Source organism: Chrysoperla carnea, chromosome 3, assembly GCF_905475395.1.
Source record: "Chrysoperla carnea chromosome 3, inChrCarn1.1, whole genome shotgun sequence".
Classification (NCBI taxonomy): Eukaryota; Metazoa; Arthropoda; class Insecta; order Neuroptera; family Chrysopidae; genus Chrysoperla; species Chrysoperla carnea.
In genome coordinates this window covers 76,512,506-76,533,360 of record NC_058339.1, presented here as the reverse complement: position 1 = coordinate 76,533,360, position 20,855 = coordinate 76,512,506, and the positions used below count along the sequence as shown (strand labels likewise).

General features: G+C 27.8%; 1 protein-coding gene across 2 annotated transcripts in view; it reads left to right on the top strand.

The window, feature by feature from the left end:
* The window catches only part of LOC123294776 (diuretic hormone receptor-like), a 402,325-nt gene that overhangs the window by 302,195 nt on the left and 79,275 nt on the right, over positions 1-20,855 (top strand). For both annotated transcript variants that reach the window (XM_044875917.1, XM_044875918.1), the window contains 2 exons: positions 1,908-2,001; positions 6,248-6,328. In XM_044875917.1, coding sequence (XP_044731852.1) covers positions 1,908-2,001; positions 6,248-6,328 — 175 coding nt within the window. The remainder of the gene's footprint in view (positions 1-1,907; positions 2,002-6,247; positions 6,329-20,855) is intronic.

Below are 20,855 nucleotides of genomic sequence, written 5' to 3'. Positions count from 1 at the left end.
CATTTTCCGCTACTAATTTCCGATTAACCAACTATAGTCCGGATAATCACTTTTACTGAAAAGATTTTCAGTAATATATAAACTTAGCTGAAACATTTTCGTATAAGTTAAATCAATATGAGGGTAGTAGTCGTTAAACCTTAGGAAAATGTAAGAAATACGTTTAACTAAAATTTTTTTGTTACCATACAAGATTTCCAATCAAGCAGAAAAAATAAACGATAAGCGAATTAAAAAACATTAAATAAAATTTATGTGTGCCAATGTATCGAATTTAAAATATAATAATAATATAATTCCTAGAATGTTCTAAAGTATATAGTAACTTCAAAGCATATATAATAGAAAAACTATAAAACTATTATTTTATCTGAAGTGTTTTGTGTTTCGAACATAAAATTCGAAAAAATATATTTACGATATAATAAAAATTGTTCACGAATACAAAAATGGATTTTTGATAAATATTTTATTAGTTTTCTATCGATAGTGAAGCAAAGCTTACTGTTGGTGAAGTACGCTAAGTCGATGGAGGATATTTTTCATATTGTGTCGAACACAGGGGTATATAAAAAAAATTACATTCGATTTCAACAACTGTAGAGCGCCGATGGTAGGTTACCTACCAATTCTAGCAGAATAAATCAAAAATCTAAATTAAAGCGTTCGGTAGCTTACTAATTTTGGAAACATTGTAGTGTAGTAGTGAGGATTCGATCAAAAAATACATAGCCAAATGACACACATCACTATCATCTCTATATATTATAAATGTGAAAGTAAGGATGTTTGTGCGTTTGTTTATTTGTTTGTTTGTTACGCTTTCACGCAAAAACTATCGATTGGATTTGATTGAAACTCTACAACAATAAAGCTCATACATCAGAATAGCACATGAGCTATAATTTATACAGATATATTTTTAAAAAATTAATTTAAGATTTATGTAAAAATAGTAAATGAAAAACAATCATGGCCATCTTTTCTGATATACTTAATGAATTATGACTATTTTAGAATAAAAAAACTTGAAAACTGTACATATTTACCTGTGTAAAACAATCCCTGCCATTATTTCGAGTTTTATGGCCCCCTTATGCTCTTATATAGTTTCATTGTAAGGGGCATAAGTGAGAGAAACTGAGGTGAAGGCTATAACCCGGTAGTCTTTATCAGTCTTGAATTTAAAGCCCAGCGAAGCAGGCGAATTTCAAAATAGTTTTATATAAAAAAACAAAAATTTTAAAATCAAAATACAAAAATCTCAAATCAGGATAAGGAAACACTTTCTCTTAATTCAAAAAATAAACCTGAAAATTGTGGTACCACGGTTACCTACTTTAGCCACGGTACCATCTTCTTTACGTCTGCTATCAATTAGAATTCACTTCTACATCTAAAATCTTTCGGAGAAAAATTTCGCTCATCAAATAATGTTAGCTCAAACTAGGTTTTGATCCATTATAAAAGAAGCAGTATTTCTTAAAAATTTTTATTTAAAATTGATATTAAGTAATTTTTATTTGCTTCTTTTGCAATCGATAACTTGCGATACTAATTTTATGAAAGACGATAATCTAATCTAATTTTTATTCTATCTCTTGTGTTGTGGAAGGTTATGACATTTTTTAAAGTGGAAATAGAAATGTCAACAGCGTGTGACAACGAAAAAATTTAACTTTAAAATATGCTGTCACATTTTTAAAATATCATGACGAAATTGTTAAAATAATTTAAAATTCCACTTTTTTTTTAAATGAATGAAATCTTCATTTCTATTTTCGGTGACATTTTTATGACAAGAATATTTGCTAACTATACGTTTCATATTTGAACAAGTTGATTTATTATTGTCGAAATAAAATTTTATTATAAATAGAGAAATTTTCTAAATTTTTCTGTTTCAGTTCAACGTTCAAACCGATTTGGCTTGGTGTGTCATATTGATAATACTTCTACATTATTTCCATCTTACCAACTTTTTTTGGATGTTTGTGGAAGGTAAGTACTTTTAATATTATTACAATATTTTCTTTTGTTCGAAATTTTGCACATCTACAGATTAAATAAACACAATTTTGAATTTCTGTCTCTGAATTTGCACTTTTATTAATTAATTTTAAGTAATTAAAAATATATTAATTACTAAAATAATGGTTTAGTTAAATTGTTCAGCCAATAAAGTAACGAAAAAAAAATATTTGAACCAAATTTAATTTTCATGAATATTCTCTATTATGTTTGAGAGTGTAAATAATAAACCAGAAAAATAATCTAAATAATTAAATTCATTTTAACTAATTTTACCATATTTCTATCACAAATTTTTTTAATTAACTGAGTACGACTTATATTAAGCTAACGAAAGTACACGAACAGAGCCGAAAACTTCCGAAGTTAATATTTTTTTGTAAACACCCTTACTCTCGTGATGAGAGAAATTCGCACAATCTCTAAAGGATTTGAAAAAAAAGTATTTTTTAAAACTATTGATTGATTGTCAGCTTTTTCATAGTAATTTGAAAGGGAATGCTTTGTTCCAGATACGGCTTTTACTGCTCCTTCCTTCATACGATCTATTTTCTGATTTATGTATGCTGAGGTTAATAAAATATTCCATCGACAAAAATTGAGATTGAAATCCAGATTAATCAATTTTTTTGTATACTAAAATTTAGATAAAAAAATACACTTTCAATTTTCCCTTTAAATTGAAAATATATGTTTCATTATGAATCGAATCGTTTTTTTTTATTTTTTTAAATGAGTACAAAATGTATAAATATTTAATCGATTTTTCGAATTTAATAGAAAATATTACGAATAATAAATAAGCAAAAAGCTTATTTACTTTCTTTTTAAAAAGTATTTCTTTGAGCAGCAATAAGAGCATTACTATACTTTTTGTGTGTTACCACAATATAAATCCTTAAAACGTATTTATGTGTACATATTTTGTTCTTTTTGCTTCAGTGTAATAAGAATAGAAAAGGATATACGCGGTATAAGAATAGAAAAGGATACTGCTATTTGAAGTTTTATAACACTACCCTTTCTATTGCTCCTCAATGTAAATAGTGTTTAAACTAGCTAGGGTATACAAAAAGAACATCTCTTTTCATAAAAGTAGTCCTTACAACTCACAATATACATACATCAACCACAATCCTTTTTTTCGTTTCATAACTATTTATAAACATACACAGAAAACACCATCAAAAAAACATTTTAATCTGTATTTTTATATACCCTTAGGGAATGTTTCAAATTATATAACATACATTGAAAAATATTATCATATATTTTTAAGGTTTATTCCAGACATGCAAAGATTGAGTTACTCCTAATTTGGATTCATTTTTTGTTATGTTTCCATTCTATTTATCAATGAAAGATTGAAAAAGGTATCAACAAAGCCGACTTCGATGATTCTCAATCATTATTCTTTCGGAAAATAAGGAATTTGTCGAGTTTTTTTGTTACCCTTCATCCACATTTTCGTGGAGTATACTCTCCGATGTTTCAAGGATTCAAATAACATTAGTTTCCATTGTTTTTTCCCCTTCAATGAAAATTGTTTTTTGTTTACAATGAGGTGAACTTGAAAATTTCAAAAAAAAATTACTCTAACACGTTAAAAAATTTTTATTAATTTTGATTTACAAAAAAAAGCCTACAACAATATTAAGGACGACTCGCCTTACCTTCTTTCTTGTATTTATTTCAGTATCATTCACAAGGGTTCGCAACATGGAGCATAAATGCTTAAAAGCTATGATAGATTTATCTAAAACCTTGACAAAGTTTAAAAACAAATATTTATTGGAACTATGTTCCTTATCGCACGTTATCGTTCTGATTTACTTGCTGGTTGGGTGGTAAACCATAAAAAGTGCAACAAAAAAAGACACCAAAAAACGACATGTAGGTTACCTAAGAAACTGAAATTTTTTCAATCAATTCAGATGAATTTTGAGGAAATGCAAAAATATTTTTATAACTGTCAATTTGTATTTTTTGTTAAACTCCATTATTATTAATATTATTAATTTCCTGATCAGACCAAATGTAATGTACGCACACATTGGGTTGATTACTAAATCAGAAGTATGTCTTTTTGAAACTAATACTACAATTAATTCATAAAGTAAAAACTAAAAGTAGCTCCAAAATTAAATTCTTTTAAGAATTAAACAAGTATTTGACTTCTAAAATTACTTAATACCTTAAATTTTCAGAAAAATCTCTTGTAAATAAAAAAGTAAACGCTACAATTATAATGTATCAAGATACGAAAAGAATATAGTTCCTACCGAGTACCCACGGCACCTCTCGTTCTTTTTTAAATAAAGATTGAAAATAAAATGTGATGATAACTTGATTCTTTATGTAATAAAAATGAATGAAGTATATGTTTGCATTTAGTTCTTGCAACTAAATAAAACGATATAAATTTCAGTGGACGAACACCACCTTTTTTTGTTAAACGAGTATAATTGATGTAAGTGGCGTTAAAATCAGAAAACCGCACCATTTTTCAGAGTAGATACCATTCTACTATATAGAATAGTCTTCCCCGTACCATGTTCTTGTAAATATTTTGAATAAAATTGCCCTACTTTTAAACAGAAAACTAAGCAAAACTAATAATGAAAATAAAGCCCTTAAGCATAACACCAAATAAAAAATAAACTACTTTTCTGTGTACAAAAAAGTTATGTAATTGGATACAATCATTACCTTTTTTCTAAAACTTCAAGAGCTACCAACATGTAATAAACAAAAACTAAGACTGCTTTGAACCTTTCCACGAAGGCAGTAGAATATTAGTATGTACATATTGTGATACACACAACATAGTATAATATCTATACTTCCTGGAGCTAAATTACTATTAAATAATGTATATGTATTCCTGTCTCCCTTGTCATCATCCGGTTTTATCTTCTCGCATTTGTTTGGAACATATGTGGAAAAGAGGCACGATAATAAGTTTTTCGTATTATGACATTGACTATAATTTTCATCATCATCGTGGTAAATTTAAAATATTTTAGTGAGCTTTAGCAGATTAGTGTAATTTTCAGCAAACCAATTTTCGACAGATTACTTATGTAATTTTTAAAATCTCTTTGGAAATTGGAACCAAGCTTTGTGGGACGTCTCTTTTTTCTTTCACTACAATACATCTTTTGGAAATTTGAGATAAATGAAATTTTAGGGATCCTAATCCTTCAATTAAGGTCTTCAGCGATCAAATTTAAACCTAGCATTTTCAATTAAAAGGAGGGGACGGGAGGTGCATGTTAGATAATTTAGTAAAAGTGTATTTAAATAAATCCAAAAATTCGGGTTTAATTTTAAATGACCAATTGCATTTTCAAAATTTTCCATTACTTACTAATTTAATTCTTGATAAATAAATAATATTTTGCCGTTTTTCCTGATTCTTGGGAAAATGGCTGAAGATATCTAAATTTTTTGTTTGGTACTATTTTTCATAAAGTTCATGGTTTCCGAGATATTGGTCAAAAATCGTTTTTTTATGTATACAAAGCGTTAATTAACGCAATCCTAGCACTTCTGAGATTTCGCGTTAGAAGGGTCCTAAAATTTACAACACAGAATTTACTCTCGTTATTATTAAGTTTTTTAATAAAAAGCCCTAGAATAGTATAATTTAATGAAATACCATATAAAATGTAAGTTATTAATATCATACAGTATGTCAACAAATTTGACAAGCCCGTACTATGATATCACGTCCGTATAAAAATTTGAAATTCCGTTTTAGAAATTTTTAAATGCCCTCACTGAATTTGTACTTTTATTAATTAATTTTAAGTAATTAAAAAGATATTAATTACTAAAATAATGGTTTAGTTGAAATGTCCAGTTATTAAAGTTACGGAAGAAAAATATTTGAACCAAAAGTTATTTAAATTTCATGAATATTCCCTATTATGTTTTTTAATCTTGTTTTTGAACATTTGAAAATTTTTTATTTAGAAAAGCTTCAAACCAAATATGTCATCGGATAAACAAACCTTGACCCAAATAAACATTAATTTATTCATTTCTCTTCGTACAAGACCTTCCACATATCATTATTATCAAAGATCAATAATAATAATAATTGAACTGAATAATAATTTCTCATTTATTGAAAAGCGGAAATGAATATGCAATAAGACATTTATTACTATTTTCTATACAAAAAATTTTAATAACTGTTTATTTATTTTAGGTCTTTATTTGTACATGCTAGTGGTTGAAACATTTTACACGGAAAATATGAAATTAAAAGTGTATGCAGCCATTGGATGGGGTAAGTTTTTGAAGATATTAATTCAAAATAAACATACAATATTTATCAAAATTTAAACACACATAACAAATTCTTTCCATTTATACTAAATCAGATCAGTACTCAGTAATTACTGTCAGTCTCACTTAAGACGTTTCGATTCCAAAACGTAGGTAAGTGTTGAAATTTTGTGTGTCAATTAATGATTATTTAATACGCCTTCTTTATGTTCAAGTTGATTATCTGTACCGTTTACGATAAATTAATAATTCAAAACAGTCCTTTTTAAATGGTGGAATATGAAGAAGTCGTAATAAATGTTGATTTTTTAGTCAAAAAGTGCTTTAAATTAATAAATAAGTGCATAAATGTTACCATTAACATAAGAAACTTTAATCAATAATAGGTTGGCTGATAAGTCCCCGGTCTGGCACATATATGGCGTCGCTAGTATTAAATGCATATTATTTTTATATAGTACCAACCTTCAAATGATTCGTGTCAAAATTTGACGTCTGTAAGTCAATTAGTTTGTGAGATAGAGCGTCTTTTGTGAAGCAACTTGTGTTATTGTGAAAAAAATGGAAAAAAAGGAATTTCGTGTTTTGATAAAATACTGTTTTCTGAAGGGAAAAAATACAGTGGAAGCAAAAACTTGGCTTGATAATGAGTTTCCGGACTCTGTATTTTTTCCCTTCAGAAAACAGTATTTTATCAAAACACGAAATTCCTTTTTTTCCATTTTTTTCACAATTAACACAAGTTGCTTCACAAAAGACGCTCTATCTCACAAACTAATTGACTTACAGACGTCAAATTTTGACACGAATCATTTGAAGGTTGGTACTATATAAAAATAATATGCATTTAATACTAGCGACGCCATATATGTGTCAGACCGGGGACTTATCAGCCAACCTGTTAATCCTCAAGTTTGAAGCTTTATAATCATACCAAAATTAATAACTGTGCATAAAAATTGGTAAAAAAACTAACATTGATAGTTTAGTATTTATTTTTTCTAAACCGTACAGAGGCTCGATATAAATTTTTCACAAAAGACGAATAATAGGATGATTAATTGATAAATAAAATTTGAAATTTTTGGTACCGTTTTCATTCTTACGGTATCGAAATACCTCGAATAATTGATTTTTAATTTCCATTTTTTTTTTAAATGGAGTGTAAATATCTTAAAAATATGTTTTACTGTTAGTTTTTTACAATGACAAACTGAGGTAGTAAGCTTTTGTTTTGCAATATTTAAAATAGATGACGTTGGCTGTTTCAAAAATTGCAGGCGGAGGTGAAATTAGGTTTATGGACGAAATATGGCCTCTATCGTTATTGTAAAATTACTGTGTACTGGCCAATCACTCATAAATATCCACATAAACTGAAACTTAGTATAAAAGGAAAGATATTATCATTGAGTCGTAATCATTAATTTCATTTTTCATGCTGAATCTATTTTGTTTATTTTAAAATACGGTCAAACCTGGGTAAGTGAGAAAACTCTATAAGAGAGAGTAATAGCCAGGACCCGTCATTTTAAGCTCCCGAAACCTCTATTAGCGAGAAACAGAAACCACCCTAAGAGAGAGTCGTTTTGCCCTCATGGACCTCCCAAAATGAGACGTCTACTTATTCATACCTCTATAAGCGACAGTCGAGTTTTATTTATTTATATTATTTAGGAGGAACTATAGCTACAATAAAAATACATTTTACTTGCTGTGACTTGTTATTGCTGCGTACATCTATAAGAGAGAAACACTATCCATGTACCTGCATTAGCGAGAAACACGGGTTAGTGAGAAACCTCTATAAGCGAGAATGAGATTGTGCTCCCTTGAACTCTCGCTTATCCAGGTTTGACTGTACCTTCCAATTATTATCGTTGTCGTGAACGATAGTTTCAAATCTACTTTAACTTATAGTTCTAAGAAATTCGCATTTCAAACATTAATATCCTTGATGAAAAGTCAAATTTAAAAAAAAAATCTATTCTGGTTTTCATTTTCTAATTTTATTTTTTATCATTATTGACCGGATACTAAAACAAACATTATTTATCAAACATTAAGGATTTTTATGAAAACAGGAAATTAAAAATCATTCAATTTTAAAACGAAACTATACAATATTGACGACGATATTATAGTTATTTATAAAATAACAATTTATATCGAAATATACCTATATATATTGAGTCAATCGTTCTGTGCAATCATACAAGTTCGAAAAACATTTCAGAATGAAGGATTTTATAGAAATATTTTCTATATTGACAAACAAAGTCACAATTTATAATAACAAGTTAAAACAAACAATTGATTGAGTAAATTGTTGAAATACTAAATATAGAAAGATTTGAGTGTCAGTGGTTGGCATATTTGTTTGTTTGTTGTTTACGCTTTCATGCTAAAACTAGCGAATGGTTTTTAATGAAACTGTACAGCAATATAGCTGATATTTCAGAATAACATAAAGTTTATAAAGATATAGATAATTTATAAACATATATTTAAAAAAAATTAAATTTACCATTTTTTAAATTTTTACAAAATATTTAATTTATGCTTCAAAATAATGATTATAGATGAAGCAGATCTATGATAATCTTTTTGAACCATAAATTATAGTATTCTTTAAAAATTTAAAATAGTAAATGTCAAACAAATCACGGCCAACTATTCTGATATACTCAATGAATTATGACTAATTTACATTTAACAAAATTGAAAACTGTGTATATCAAGAGAGGGTGGAGGCTGTAAAGCGGTGGTTTTTACTTTTAAGCCCAGTGAAGCGTTTGGGTATCAATCTAGTATTTTTAATAAATTAAAAGATCTTAAAAAACCAAAACAATTGTTAAATTTAACACATCAGCTCTTAAAATAAATGTGTGCGATTTATATGGCGAAATTTTTGAAAAGATTTTCTCGAATTTTTTGTTTTCGAAATCTTTCACAATACCACTAGTTAAAACCATTTGCAAATTTCCAATTTCCTATCTTTTATAGATTTGGAAAAATGGATAAAGAAGCCTTTGCCCTAATTTGCTCCCTCACGAATAAATAGTGATGTTTACGAAAAAATGTTTCAAACAAATTTTGTTCATTATTTTATAAGGAACATTTTTAAAATTAAACTTGAGTTCTATCTCTAATGGTTTACAAAATGAGTCCTACGGATTCAGGACCCAGTTGACCGATGTTGCTCATTTACGAACTAAAACTTTTTACGTACTTAGCGCACTTGACTTTAACTTGATATCTCTTATCGTTATTGAGTTATAGTGTCGACAAACGAGCGGGTACACCAAAATACCTACACCAAAATAATATTCGTAGCACCAATATTTGTAAGCATTGCAAACTTGGGATTAAACCTATTATACCTTGATATATATTTCATATATATATATAGTATAAAAATGTTGATTGAAATTTATATCCTAGAGTTAACTTTTTTCAAATAAATAATCAATTTGTTGAAGCAATATTTGAAGTGGAGGACTGTAAGCTCACAATGAAGTGAAAATTGGAATCGTAGTTTTTCTTTTAGTTTTTGCTTGATTATTGATAAAACAATACGAAAAGAATTAAAAATTGAATCTGTTTACCCCCATTTAACCGTTTCGACAGACACAAAATTTCGGCAATTTTTGTGCATATTGTGTAGATTTATACGACAGTCCAACATATGCGACACATACATAACAAAGCAAGAAAATTCAAGACAAGACATGCTTAAACTTATCACCAAATGGGCTAAGGGTCTTCCATTTTCGATTTTATATTATACTAGCTTGATACCCGCCCGGTTCCCTGGTCTTAAAAAAAAAACACCGCTTTATAGCCTCCACCTCTCTTGATGTACACAGTTTTTAATTTTGTTAAATGTAAAATAAATAATGTAAATACATACACATAACCCACGGGTAATAAGTCTATTCAAAATCAATCAAGGCCAGACAACAAAGATGTTTAACGGACCTTATAACTCAATTATAAGAATTTTTAATAATCTATCCAAATTTCAAAAATAAACTGGGAACGCAAATTTTTCATATTGGATTACTGTACATGTATTTTTATTTTTGACTTGTTCAACACCACTTTTTGTGGTTTATTTCTGAATAAAGAATTATTATTATTATTATTATTATTATTATTATTATTATTATATTTGACATACAGTAAAAAATTGGTGGAAACGCAATTAAGTTACTCAGCATATCAATTCTTATTATGTAATATACATTTATCTGCACTTCCACCATATTTTTAAAGTCCTTGGAGATGATCTTTTCGAAATAAATTACCATATATAACACTAAAAATTATATCGAATGAAACTCAAAGTTGAGATCCAAATTTAGTATTTCGAAGCTATCGGTGTATAAACTGTTCATTTTTAACCGACTTCAACAAAAAAGGAGGAGGTTATCAATTCGACTGTATTTTTTTTATGTGTGCTACCTCAGAACTTTCGACTGTTTGAACCGATTTTGATGATTCTTTATCAATTTGAAAGCTGGTGGTGTGGTTCCATTTTTTGGTCCAGTTCTAACAACGGCACCCATGAGAAAACCATAAAAGTCTTAAATTTGCAATAAGTATGATGATTCTTTTTTAGTGACAACTTAGTTAGTGTACTTCAGATTCATTAAAAATCATAAAATTAAAAAAAAACTTTTAACAAATAGAAAACCGACTTCAAAAGAAAAACTTTTCCAAAACAAACTAATATGCAATCCTTGAATGATACCAAAAATAACAATAATCTTAACTACATTATAGTATCGTTATTTTTTTACTTTTTAGTGCATAAAATTTGTTTTGGAAAAGTTTCTTTTGAGGTCCGTTTTCTTTTTGTTAAAAGTTTTTTTTATCTGTAAATAGAGACTGTTATGAATGCATTCCAGTCTGTATTTATCACTTGAACAACTTTCTGATCTAAATTCTTAATACATGATTTTATTAGAAAGTTCTTCGAATTAATTTTCTACTTGCATATAAATATCAAATTTTATTTCCTTTTACATTCATATCAATTGTAAGTTTGAACAAATTGTTGAAACAATGCCAACTAGATTAATTGGAAAATTTAAATACTTTCCTTAAACTTGAAAACACAAAGAAAAATCAAAGAAAATTATATGTGATAAAAATAAATGATCCGGGAAATGTGAATTAAAATAAAAACTAATTTGAAATAAGCCATCAAAATATTTTTATTTCAATTCGATAAAATCTACTACTATTATCATAAATTCTCGATTTTGTACTTCTTTTTATACCATGTATATATGAAATATACGAAGGTATACTAAGGTTAGCCCCAAGTTTGCAACGCTTAAAATTATTGATGCTTTGAACTAAATTTTGATGTAGGTGTTCATAAAATCACCTAATTAGTCCATTTCCGGTTGTCTGTCTGTCTGTCGTCTGTCTTCATTAGCATTACTCAAAAACGAACAGAGATATCGAGCTGAAAATTTTACAGCGTGCTGAGGACGTAAAAAAAAATTTCGAGTTTGTAAATGAGCAACATTGGTCAATTGGGTCTTGGGTCCGTAGGACCTATCTTGTAAACCGTCAGAGATAGAACAAAAGCTTAAATGTAAAAAATGTTCCTTGAACACCCATACCAAAATTTTATTGGTAGCATCAATATTTTTAAGCGTTACAAACTTGGGACTAAACTTAATATACTATGTATATTTCATATATACATAGTATAAAAATGTTTCTTCATCCTCTTTGAATAACTGTCCTTACCTACGAGTTAATTTGGGTGAGATTAATTATTCGCGCGTCCTTAAAAATTGACCACTGACCAATAAATAAATACAAAATATGAACATAATTTTTATTTACTGATTTGATTTCTTGAAACACACGTTCCAAGAAAGATAAATACACCACTATATTGCCATCTCATCGAGATAAAAATACAACTACCCACGTCACAATTAAACTTCAAAAGAAATTGTTCATTATTTTTCTATATTATATAAAACATGCTACGCCTACTTAGATATTCGATTTAACGCTATCGAATAACCAACCTACTTGAAAATAAATAAAGCGTAACAAGTCAAAATACAAACTCAAACATTTATTTAAAAAAAAAAAAAAAAAAAAAAAAAAAAAACAGCAACAAAACTTTGGGTTGCGGTTGTCCGTTTGTCTCTCATCAAGGTAACTCAAAAACGAAAAGATATATCAAGCTAAAATTTATATAGTGCGCTTAGAGCTTCAAAAGTGAGGTCGAGTTTGTAAATGAGCAACATTTGTCAATTCCGGATATAACAAAAGCTTAAATATAAAAAATCACTGTTTACCCGTGAAGGCTCAAATTAGGTTAGGAACATATAGTATGTATTCACGTATTGTATTTGTGAGTAAGAGGAGTGGATATCTTTCTCTACTTAAATGTCGTAAAAAATTAAACAATTGCGTAATCAGCACTGTCTATACATGGTATTTCAACAATTAACTGAGTCAATTGTTTATTTTATTTTGTTTTTTTCTAAATTGTTCTTCACTTATACCAGGGTGGGTCGTTTTAATCAATAATGGCTAAACAAAGATGAATATGATAGGGGCCTTATTTTTTGACATCAAATTGAACCTGGTTCTTCTGGTTGCTTTAATAGCCAAGATTCTAAACGATAAGACATAGAATAGTGACAATGATAAAAAAGTTTAGAAAATTTTAAAGTTCACCTCAGAAATTGCCTTTCAAAAGTTTTCGGTAGGACTAATCATGAATTTAAGATCAAAAAGCATCTGAATGTGGTTTTAATTCCATTAAAACCTCTAGAAGTGGCAGAGATAAAAAAAAGTTTAATTCAAACTTTTAATTACTATTGTTACTATTTGGAGTACTTTGGGCAGAAAAACTACCCTCATTTTTAATAGTAATGCTGAGGTTAGTGCGGCTGATGTTCCTGAAGGTCTAAGGAACACGCACAAAAATGAATTTTTGAAATCGGAGCTGTTCCACCACTTTTCCACATTTAATGGTATTTTCTGACTAATTTACTGTGTAATAAATAAACCCTTGTGTAATTACATGCACATTTACTTTTTTCTCTCTGGGAATCATTAATAATGAATGCACACTTTCATTAAATTCATGATTATATTGTGCTTTTTACTTATTACAAAGATAAAGTTACATTATAAAGTCTACTACATTCTCTACGTAGTCTATTACAAGCTACGAACTACGAAAAGTACTACGAACAGTATATACCATTTGTACTAAATTATAAAATATATAAAAGCAAGAGCAACAGCTATTTCACACTCACAACTTTATATGTAATTGAATTATTTTTAAATTAAGGAATGACTTGTACTTAATTATTAATAGAAAATCTTTTTGAAATAAAAATTTTTCCGCATTTATTACTGTGAAACACTGAAGTGAACTGAAATGAACTACAAAACAGAATTCATAATTGAATTGATGAATTATAAATTAAAGATAAAATAAAAAATTTAATAAAATAGTAATGGGCAATACGGTTGTTGTCTGATGTCGAATTTTCAATATTACGCATAAAAATGTAAAACTAGACACCATGACAGAATTTGAAAGTGAAGTTAAAATTGATTTAAAACGAAGAATTTTTGATCATTCAAAGATTGTTGCCCATATCCTTTTAGCAAAACAATATTTTATATGTATCTCTGTGATAATATCGGACAAAGACGTCACTAACATCTTCCTGTTTGTTTAATTAGGAATTACAAACGCACATATTTTGCGTAATTCTAAAGATTTTCAAAAACCAACTTCACTTTTCTGCCCGTGTAGTTTAAATTCTTTACCTGAGGTGATTAAACAAAATTTAATCGACAAGCCTATTATAAAGAAATGTCGAAATGAAAAGCCAACATTTATACAGAGTGGAAAAAAGGATCTTCTTTACAGCGTACTAGATATACAGGATGGCCCATTTTAATATATTATGGCAAGCAGCTCGTTTTGTATTAACCAATAAAAAAATAATTTTAACAAAATGTGCAGAGTTTGATAGGGGAGGGGGGGGGAGCATTAAGTTCTGACATCAGATTGGACCTAGTTGTCTGGATTGCTTTAATAGTCTAGAATAACACTTAAAATTAGAAAGTTGATTTTTTATTTAAAAAATTTTTTTCGAAAATCATTTGCTTGCGGGAAAACTGCGACTTAAAAATATGTCACTATTGCATTTAATCGAACATGGTATTTCAACAATTAACTCAGTCAATTGTTTGTTTTCACTTGTTTTTCTTTAAACTTAACATGCTAGTATTAAGATGAATCGCTTGCATTTGCTCATCACTATAATTTAAAAACAATATATACTTAGAAAGTAATTTAACTTCACTTTTTTTTGCCAGTAATATTGACTTATATCAAGTCAATTACCCACTATCATCATGTGCATTGTACAATTTTCTTTTTTCCATCATAAAGAAACGATTGTAGTTAACCAATAATTTTCATTGAAATAATTTTTTTTCTATTATAAAAGAGTAAAAAAGCATTCATCGACTTTCATTGTTCTTTCCTTTTACGAACGTCTGTGTTTTTGTACAGTTCGATATCGAAAAGAATTCTCTTTGTAGGTATATCATTATATAGATGGAGAATGAATACCGATGTTTTGATTGAAAAAATCCTTTGGTTAAAAAAAAACTTTTATTAGAAAATAATTTAAAAGGTATCCGATATCCATTATCTTAAAGGTAGAGTAATTATAAGTATGTAAATTTTTACTTCTTTGTGCCACCCACGTAAAAGAAATATTGTTATTGTAAAACTATTGGGTGTTTAATTTTCAACGGAAAATTTTGGGAAAAGCCTTTTTTATCGACATGACACTAAAGGTATTTCTATACCAAAAAAATTAAAAATGATCACAAAAATTTGAAATTTTATTTATCAATTAATCATTCTGTTATACGAAATTCTCTTTTGAGAAATTCATATTGATTTTCTGAACGGTTTATGAGAAATTAACTCTCAAAGTCAATTTTTTTACCAAAAAAAGTTTTTCGTTTTTATACACAATTCTTAATTTTGGTACGATTTTTAATCTTAAAACTTGAAACATATTATAAATATTATCGAAAATAATAAATGGGAACTAGATATTTCGAAATAAATTTCGATTTTTGCCCCAATTTCCTAGATCAGTTTTTTGTATTTTATAAATTTATTTCGACTACCAAGTAATCATCATCAGTAAGGATTTACCAGTTGTGATTACTCTTATTATGAATGTTACTCTTTGCTAATTTGGTGGAGGACTGCACGAATCTAGGAAATTGGGGCAAAAATCGAAATTTATTTTGAAACATATTGATAAAAGTTGTTTATGTAAATGGTATATCATTTTTAAAAGTACTTATTGACTAAAAACCGCCATTTATTACAATTTTGTATGTATCACCATGTAAAAAGGGCTGTTTTTAATAATTAATTTCTCGTAAACCGTACAGAGAATCGACTCGAAATTTATACAGAAGGCGTGTTAAATATCCTTAATTGACACACTAAACTTTAGTTTTTTGGTAACACTATCGTTTTGGTATCGAAATATTTTAAAAGTCGAAAAGTAAATTCATAAATAAACATAAGCTTATATGATGTTGAATAGTAGTTTTTTTTTTTTTTTGTATTTACAAGACATTATTATATTTCTTACAAAATAAATTCCTAAATTTATCCAAGGACAGAACATTTAGAAATAGAAGGATATCTTTATCGTTGCATTTAATTATCAAATTATCATCTTACTTTTTGAAATTTTTATTCAATCTCGATAAAGTTACGATAAAGGCTTCCTTTTATTTAGTGTTCTGTCATTGGATGAATTTATTATATTAATTGATTTAGTTTAACATGGATAAATTGTCAACTGTCATTGGATGAATTTATTTTCTTAATTCATTTAGTTTAACTAAATATCCCTAAACTACCTATTAAAAAGTATATTTAAATTTGTATGTATTGTATAACGACATCTATAAATACTAAACGAAACTATTATCAAAGTTATGATCCCGTACATGAAGTGTCATCTATGAATATAAAACGAAACTATTATAACTTTCATCTTCTATTTCATCCATTTCAAGTATTATTTTCTCGACAAAAAGGACCCTTTCACTTTTACCAAGGTCCCATCTATATCTAAACCAGAGTTTATCGAAATTGGCTCATCGATTTAGGCGTAAAAACGTAACAAACAGGAAGAGTTATTGTCGCATTAATAATATTAGCTAAGATTGTGTGCAAGTCAAGCTAAAAGTGCCACAAATGGCCTTTCATAGGTTCCTGGTATGAATCCTTCTACACAAAATGTTGTAATAACTTTCGATGAAAATAAAATTATCATCATATAGGAAGAACAACAAACGAACCATATATAATTTAGTATTAAATAAAATTGCGTTCATTTACAACTAAGTGATTCGATTGTTCCCACTTTATTTCATAATTTCATTATAATATACTATATAAACCATATACATGTGTACAGAATCTTTCAGATTTGGCTATAGTCGGATCAAAGAGTACATAAAATACAAATTCTTCAAGTCCTTAATAGCAGCTCTGATTTTGATGATGTTTTTAATGTTTCTTTTTTTAATTTATCAAAAACCTTCGAGAGAAGGGAACTAATCTGACGATTTAAATTTTTGGCTTGTTCAGAAAATTTTCTGGAATAAACTAAATAAAATGTTGAAATAATTAACGTAAAATTTTTTGGCTTCGTGACACCTTCTTTTATATATACTTTACAAAATTATTATAAACAAAGTATTACAATTTTTTTTAAACTCTTTTGACGTGGTCTTGTTAAGTATATATATATAAAAAAGGGCTCCACGAAGCCAACAATTTTTACGCCAATTATTTTTAAAAAAATTTTTGTTTACAATAAAACAAAATTTGACAAAATTTTGTGAATAAACAATTGCTTAGCTTGTTGAACTTTAAAATAAATTTCCAACGAAAACAAATTCATTTTAGATAGCTTGATTTTGTGAAACTCCATAAATAGGATTTTTAAGAAGTAAATTAAGTATTAAGAAAATTATTTAGTGTGAGATACTCTATAACACCAATCTAAAAATGACGCAATAAGATCTGTTTTCAGCGTTAAATTAAAATTATAAATAATGGAGATACATTTCCGGGAGTGGGAGTTTTTTTAATTAGTCCTCTTTATGAATCTGTTTTTAAAATTTTTTAAATATTATTATTTTATGAAATATTGCCGAAAAACGAAATACCTTTTTTTCCTTTTTTAATTGTTTATGGCTTTTGCAATTTTTTATGTGCTGAGAGGTTAGTTAGAGTGCTTCCGATACATTTTTCTAGACATCATTCCATGTCCAACGAGTCATCACCCGTATTTATTTTCTTCCTACTTGAACATGCTGTAAATGTAAAAGCTTTTATGTAATGTAAAATAATTATTTTTAGATGTGTTCCTTGTGACTCTAGAAGACTGTTCCATGAGTATGCTACATATATTAGATTGTCATTGTAACCTTTTTCCTTAACCAATTTTAATGTTTTCCTAAAAGTAGGTAACGGTATATTCAACTTGAATAACTGCCTTTTTGCAACAAGCAATATCATATCATATACTTTATAGTATCTATATAATTACTATGCTATTTATTTATTAATTAAAATATTATAAAATGATAAAATATTGATAAATTTAAATTAAAATATAAATATATTACTTTAAAAAGTATTATCATTTATAGAGATATATCGTTTAAGATATTTATATACTACTCGATAATATTTAAAAATTTTAATGTATAGGCTTTTATAATCGGAGAAAAGTCACTAATGACGCCTCTTTTGATGAAAAAAATATATTCTTGTAAGTTATATTGCATTAGAAATAAATTTTAAAAGTTTTCACCACATATTTAAGAACTAGCCTGATACCCGCCCGTTTCACTGACCTTAAAAGCAAAAAACAACGCTTTATAGCCTTAGATATAAAGCAGATAATTCATTGAGTATATCAGAAAAGTTAGCCATGAATGGTTTGACTTTTACTATTTTAAATTTTTATAGAATACTTAAATTTATGGTTCAAAATTATGATTATAGATTTACTCCATCTATAATCATCATTTTGAACCATAAATATACCTTTATAAATTATAGCTCATGTGTTATTCTGAAGTATGAGCTGTATTGCTGTACAGTTTCATTAAAAACTATTCGCTAGTTTTGGCATGAAAGCGTAACAAATAAATAAACAAAAAAACATCCTTACTTTCGCATTTATAATATATAGAGATAGAGATGGTCGATTAAAAAAATTGAAAGCTTTTTTTCTAAGAATTATTTTATTGTAAATAAAAAATTAATATTTTTTTGATCATACTTAGGAAAAATTCTCGTCTTGAGGAATCTTAATATTTAAGTTCAAAAATTAAGAAATATTAAAAAATATTACTCAAAAAAATATTTATTACATATACACATTGGTTTTTACACACACATTTATATAAATGTGTTTATAATTTATTGTTACCGACATTGCCGACTAAGATTTTTAATAACGGTTTTAATTTACTCACGGTTGGCGAAACTATAGTTATGTAGTTACCATAAATAAAAAATGTAACTCTAAAGCATAGGCTGAAAATAAGCCGCTTGAAATAAATGCCCTTACAGGTATTTTATTGAATATTACACTATCTACAGAAGGTCACATGTATAACATTAATTTAAAAAGGTTTTTCAGGGTGTTAAAGTCATTCATATAAAAGGACAGTAATAATTTTAATAAATAGCTTTTTACAAAAGTCGAAAAATGTCGCTTGCAATTCTGACATCACTTGACATGTGTTTTTCATAGAATAAAAGTTATATCAAGTGACTTTTTATATTATTAAGGGCGTACAGACACGAAACTGAAGTGAGAAATTCAAGAAAATAAGTAAGTATTTGAATGATTAAAAATTAAGGTTAAACAAGTAAATATTTTCTTAGTTCAATGAGTATAACAAGTATATATTTTCTTAGTTCAATGAGTATAACAAGTATATATTTTCTTGGTTCAAGAAAATATTTACTTGTTACTATGTTTGGAACATATTTTCTGATTACTAGTACTTCTTTGAAACTGTACATTTGTTTCATATTCAAATCTACGATGTTCGTGTACTCTTCAAAATAGAAAACTTTTATATGAAGTTCATGTCTCGTCGAGTTCATCGCATACTATAATGCCGTATACTGTAATGCTGTGGATGATGTTCATCAAGTCTGTTAAAGTCTGTATATGTATATATTTATACAGTAAAACCTGATTAAGTGAGGCATCAAAGGGCTTGCAAATTTGTCTAACTTATAGAAAAAGTACCTGGATGGCCGAGCTTTGCTAGTAATTTATTTTAAATAAAACCTCGCTATATCGATTTTTCGCACCCGAAACGCCCTGCATACTAAATTTCATAAAAATCGTTGGACCCCTTTCCGAGAGAAAACGGGTTTTTAGTATCTATTATATGTCTAGATTTTTAGGAGAGAATCTGGAAAGACTTACATGTTTGCCTAGTAATGTTTTTAGTGTTATATGTCTAGAGTATTAGGAGAGCGTCCGTAAAAACTAACATGTTTGCCTAATAAACTTATCATTTAAATTTATGATATTTTTTGTTCAAATTATTTGTTAAGTGTGTTTTTCCTTTTAAGCGATACATTTTTAGACCGTGAGTATATTTTTCGTCAAACCTAGACATAATAAGTTTGAAAATAAGGGGTGATACTGGAATTTGATAAAGGAATAAGGAAGATAAAGGCAGGGCAGAAAAAAGAATTTTCTAGAAATAATATATCAGATAATGTATAATTCAATTAAATATTATAATAATTAGTTTACTATAGTAGTTTTGGTCACAGAAAACTAAACTTTCCTAGCAAAGCTCATCGCCTGAAGAACATAAATTTGTAGGCACTGATCGTCTTCTATAGATTTAATAACATGTTGAACAATTTAACATTCTGATTGAATTTTATCTTTATTCTGAATTATTCTACAAAGTGTAGATTTTTGCACATTAAATTCGTCACAGACTTCATTGCGAGTTTCCCACTTTCATAAACGGATATTAACTTCAGTTGTTCACGTACTGATAACGATTTGAGCAATCGTTTCGGCATTTTTCCAATAAAAATCCGTATGATATTCAAGCTATACTAAAACTGAGGCTCAAAATTTGGTAAGTGCGGAATTTGTGGGTAGAATATGAAAAAGTAAGTCGAACAAAACGATGTTATTTCAGTTGTCAAAGGTGGTAATGCCTATAAAAGTCACTTCTGTCCCAGTTATAGAGGTAACTATGACGATAAAATCGAAAGAAGGAATCCCAGATATAGAGATTTGCTGGAGTACCAAAGTACCAAAGTTTTAGGACCTTAGCATGAGTTCCATTTATGGAGGTTTCTCACTTATCCAGGCCCTACTTAACCAAGTTCCACTGTATTACGA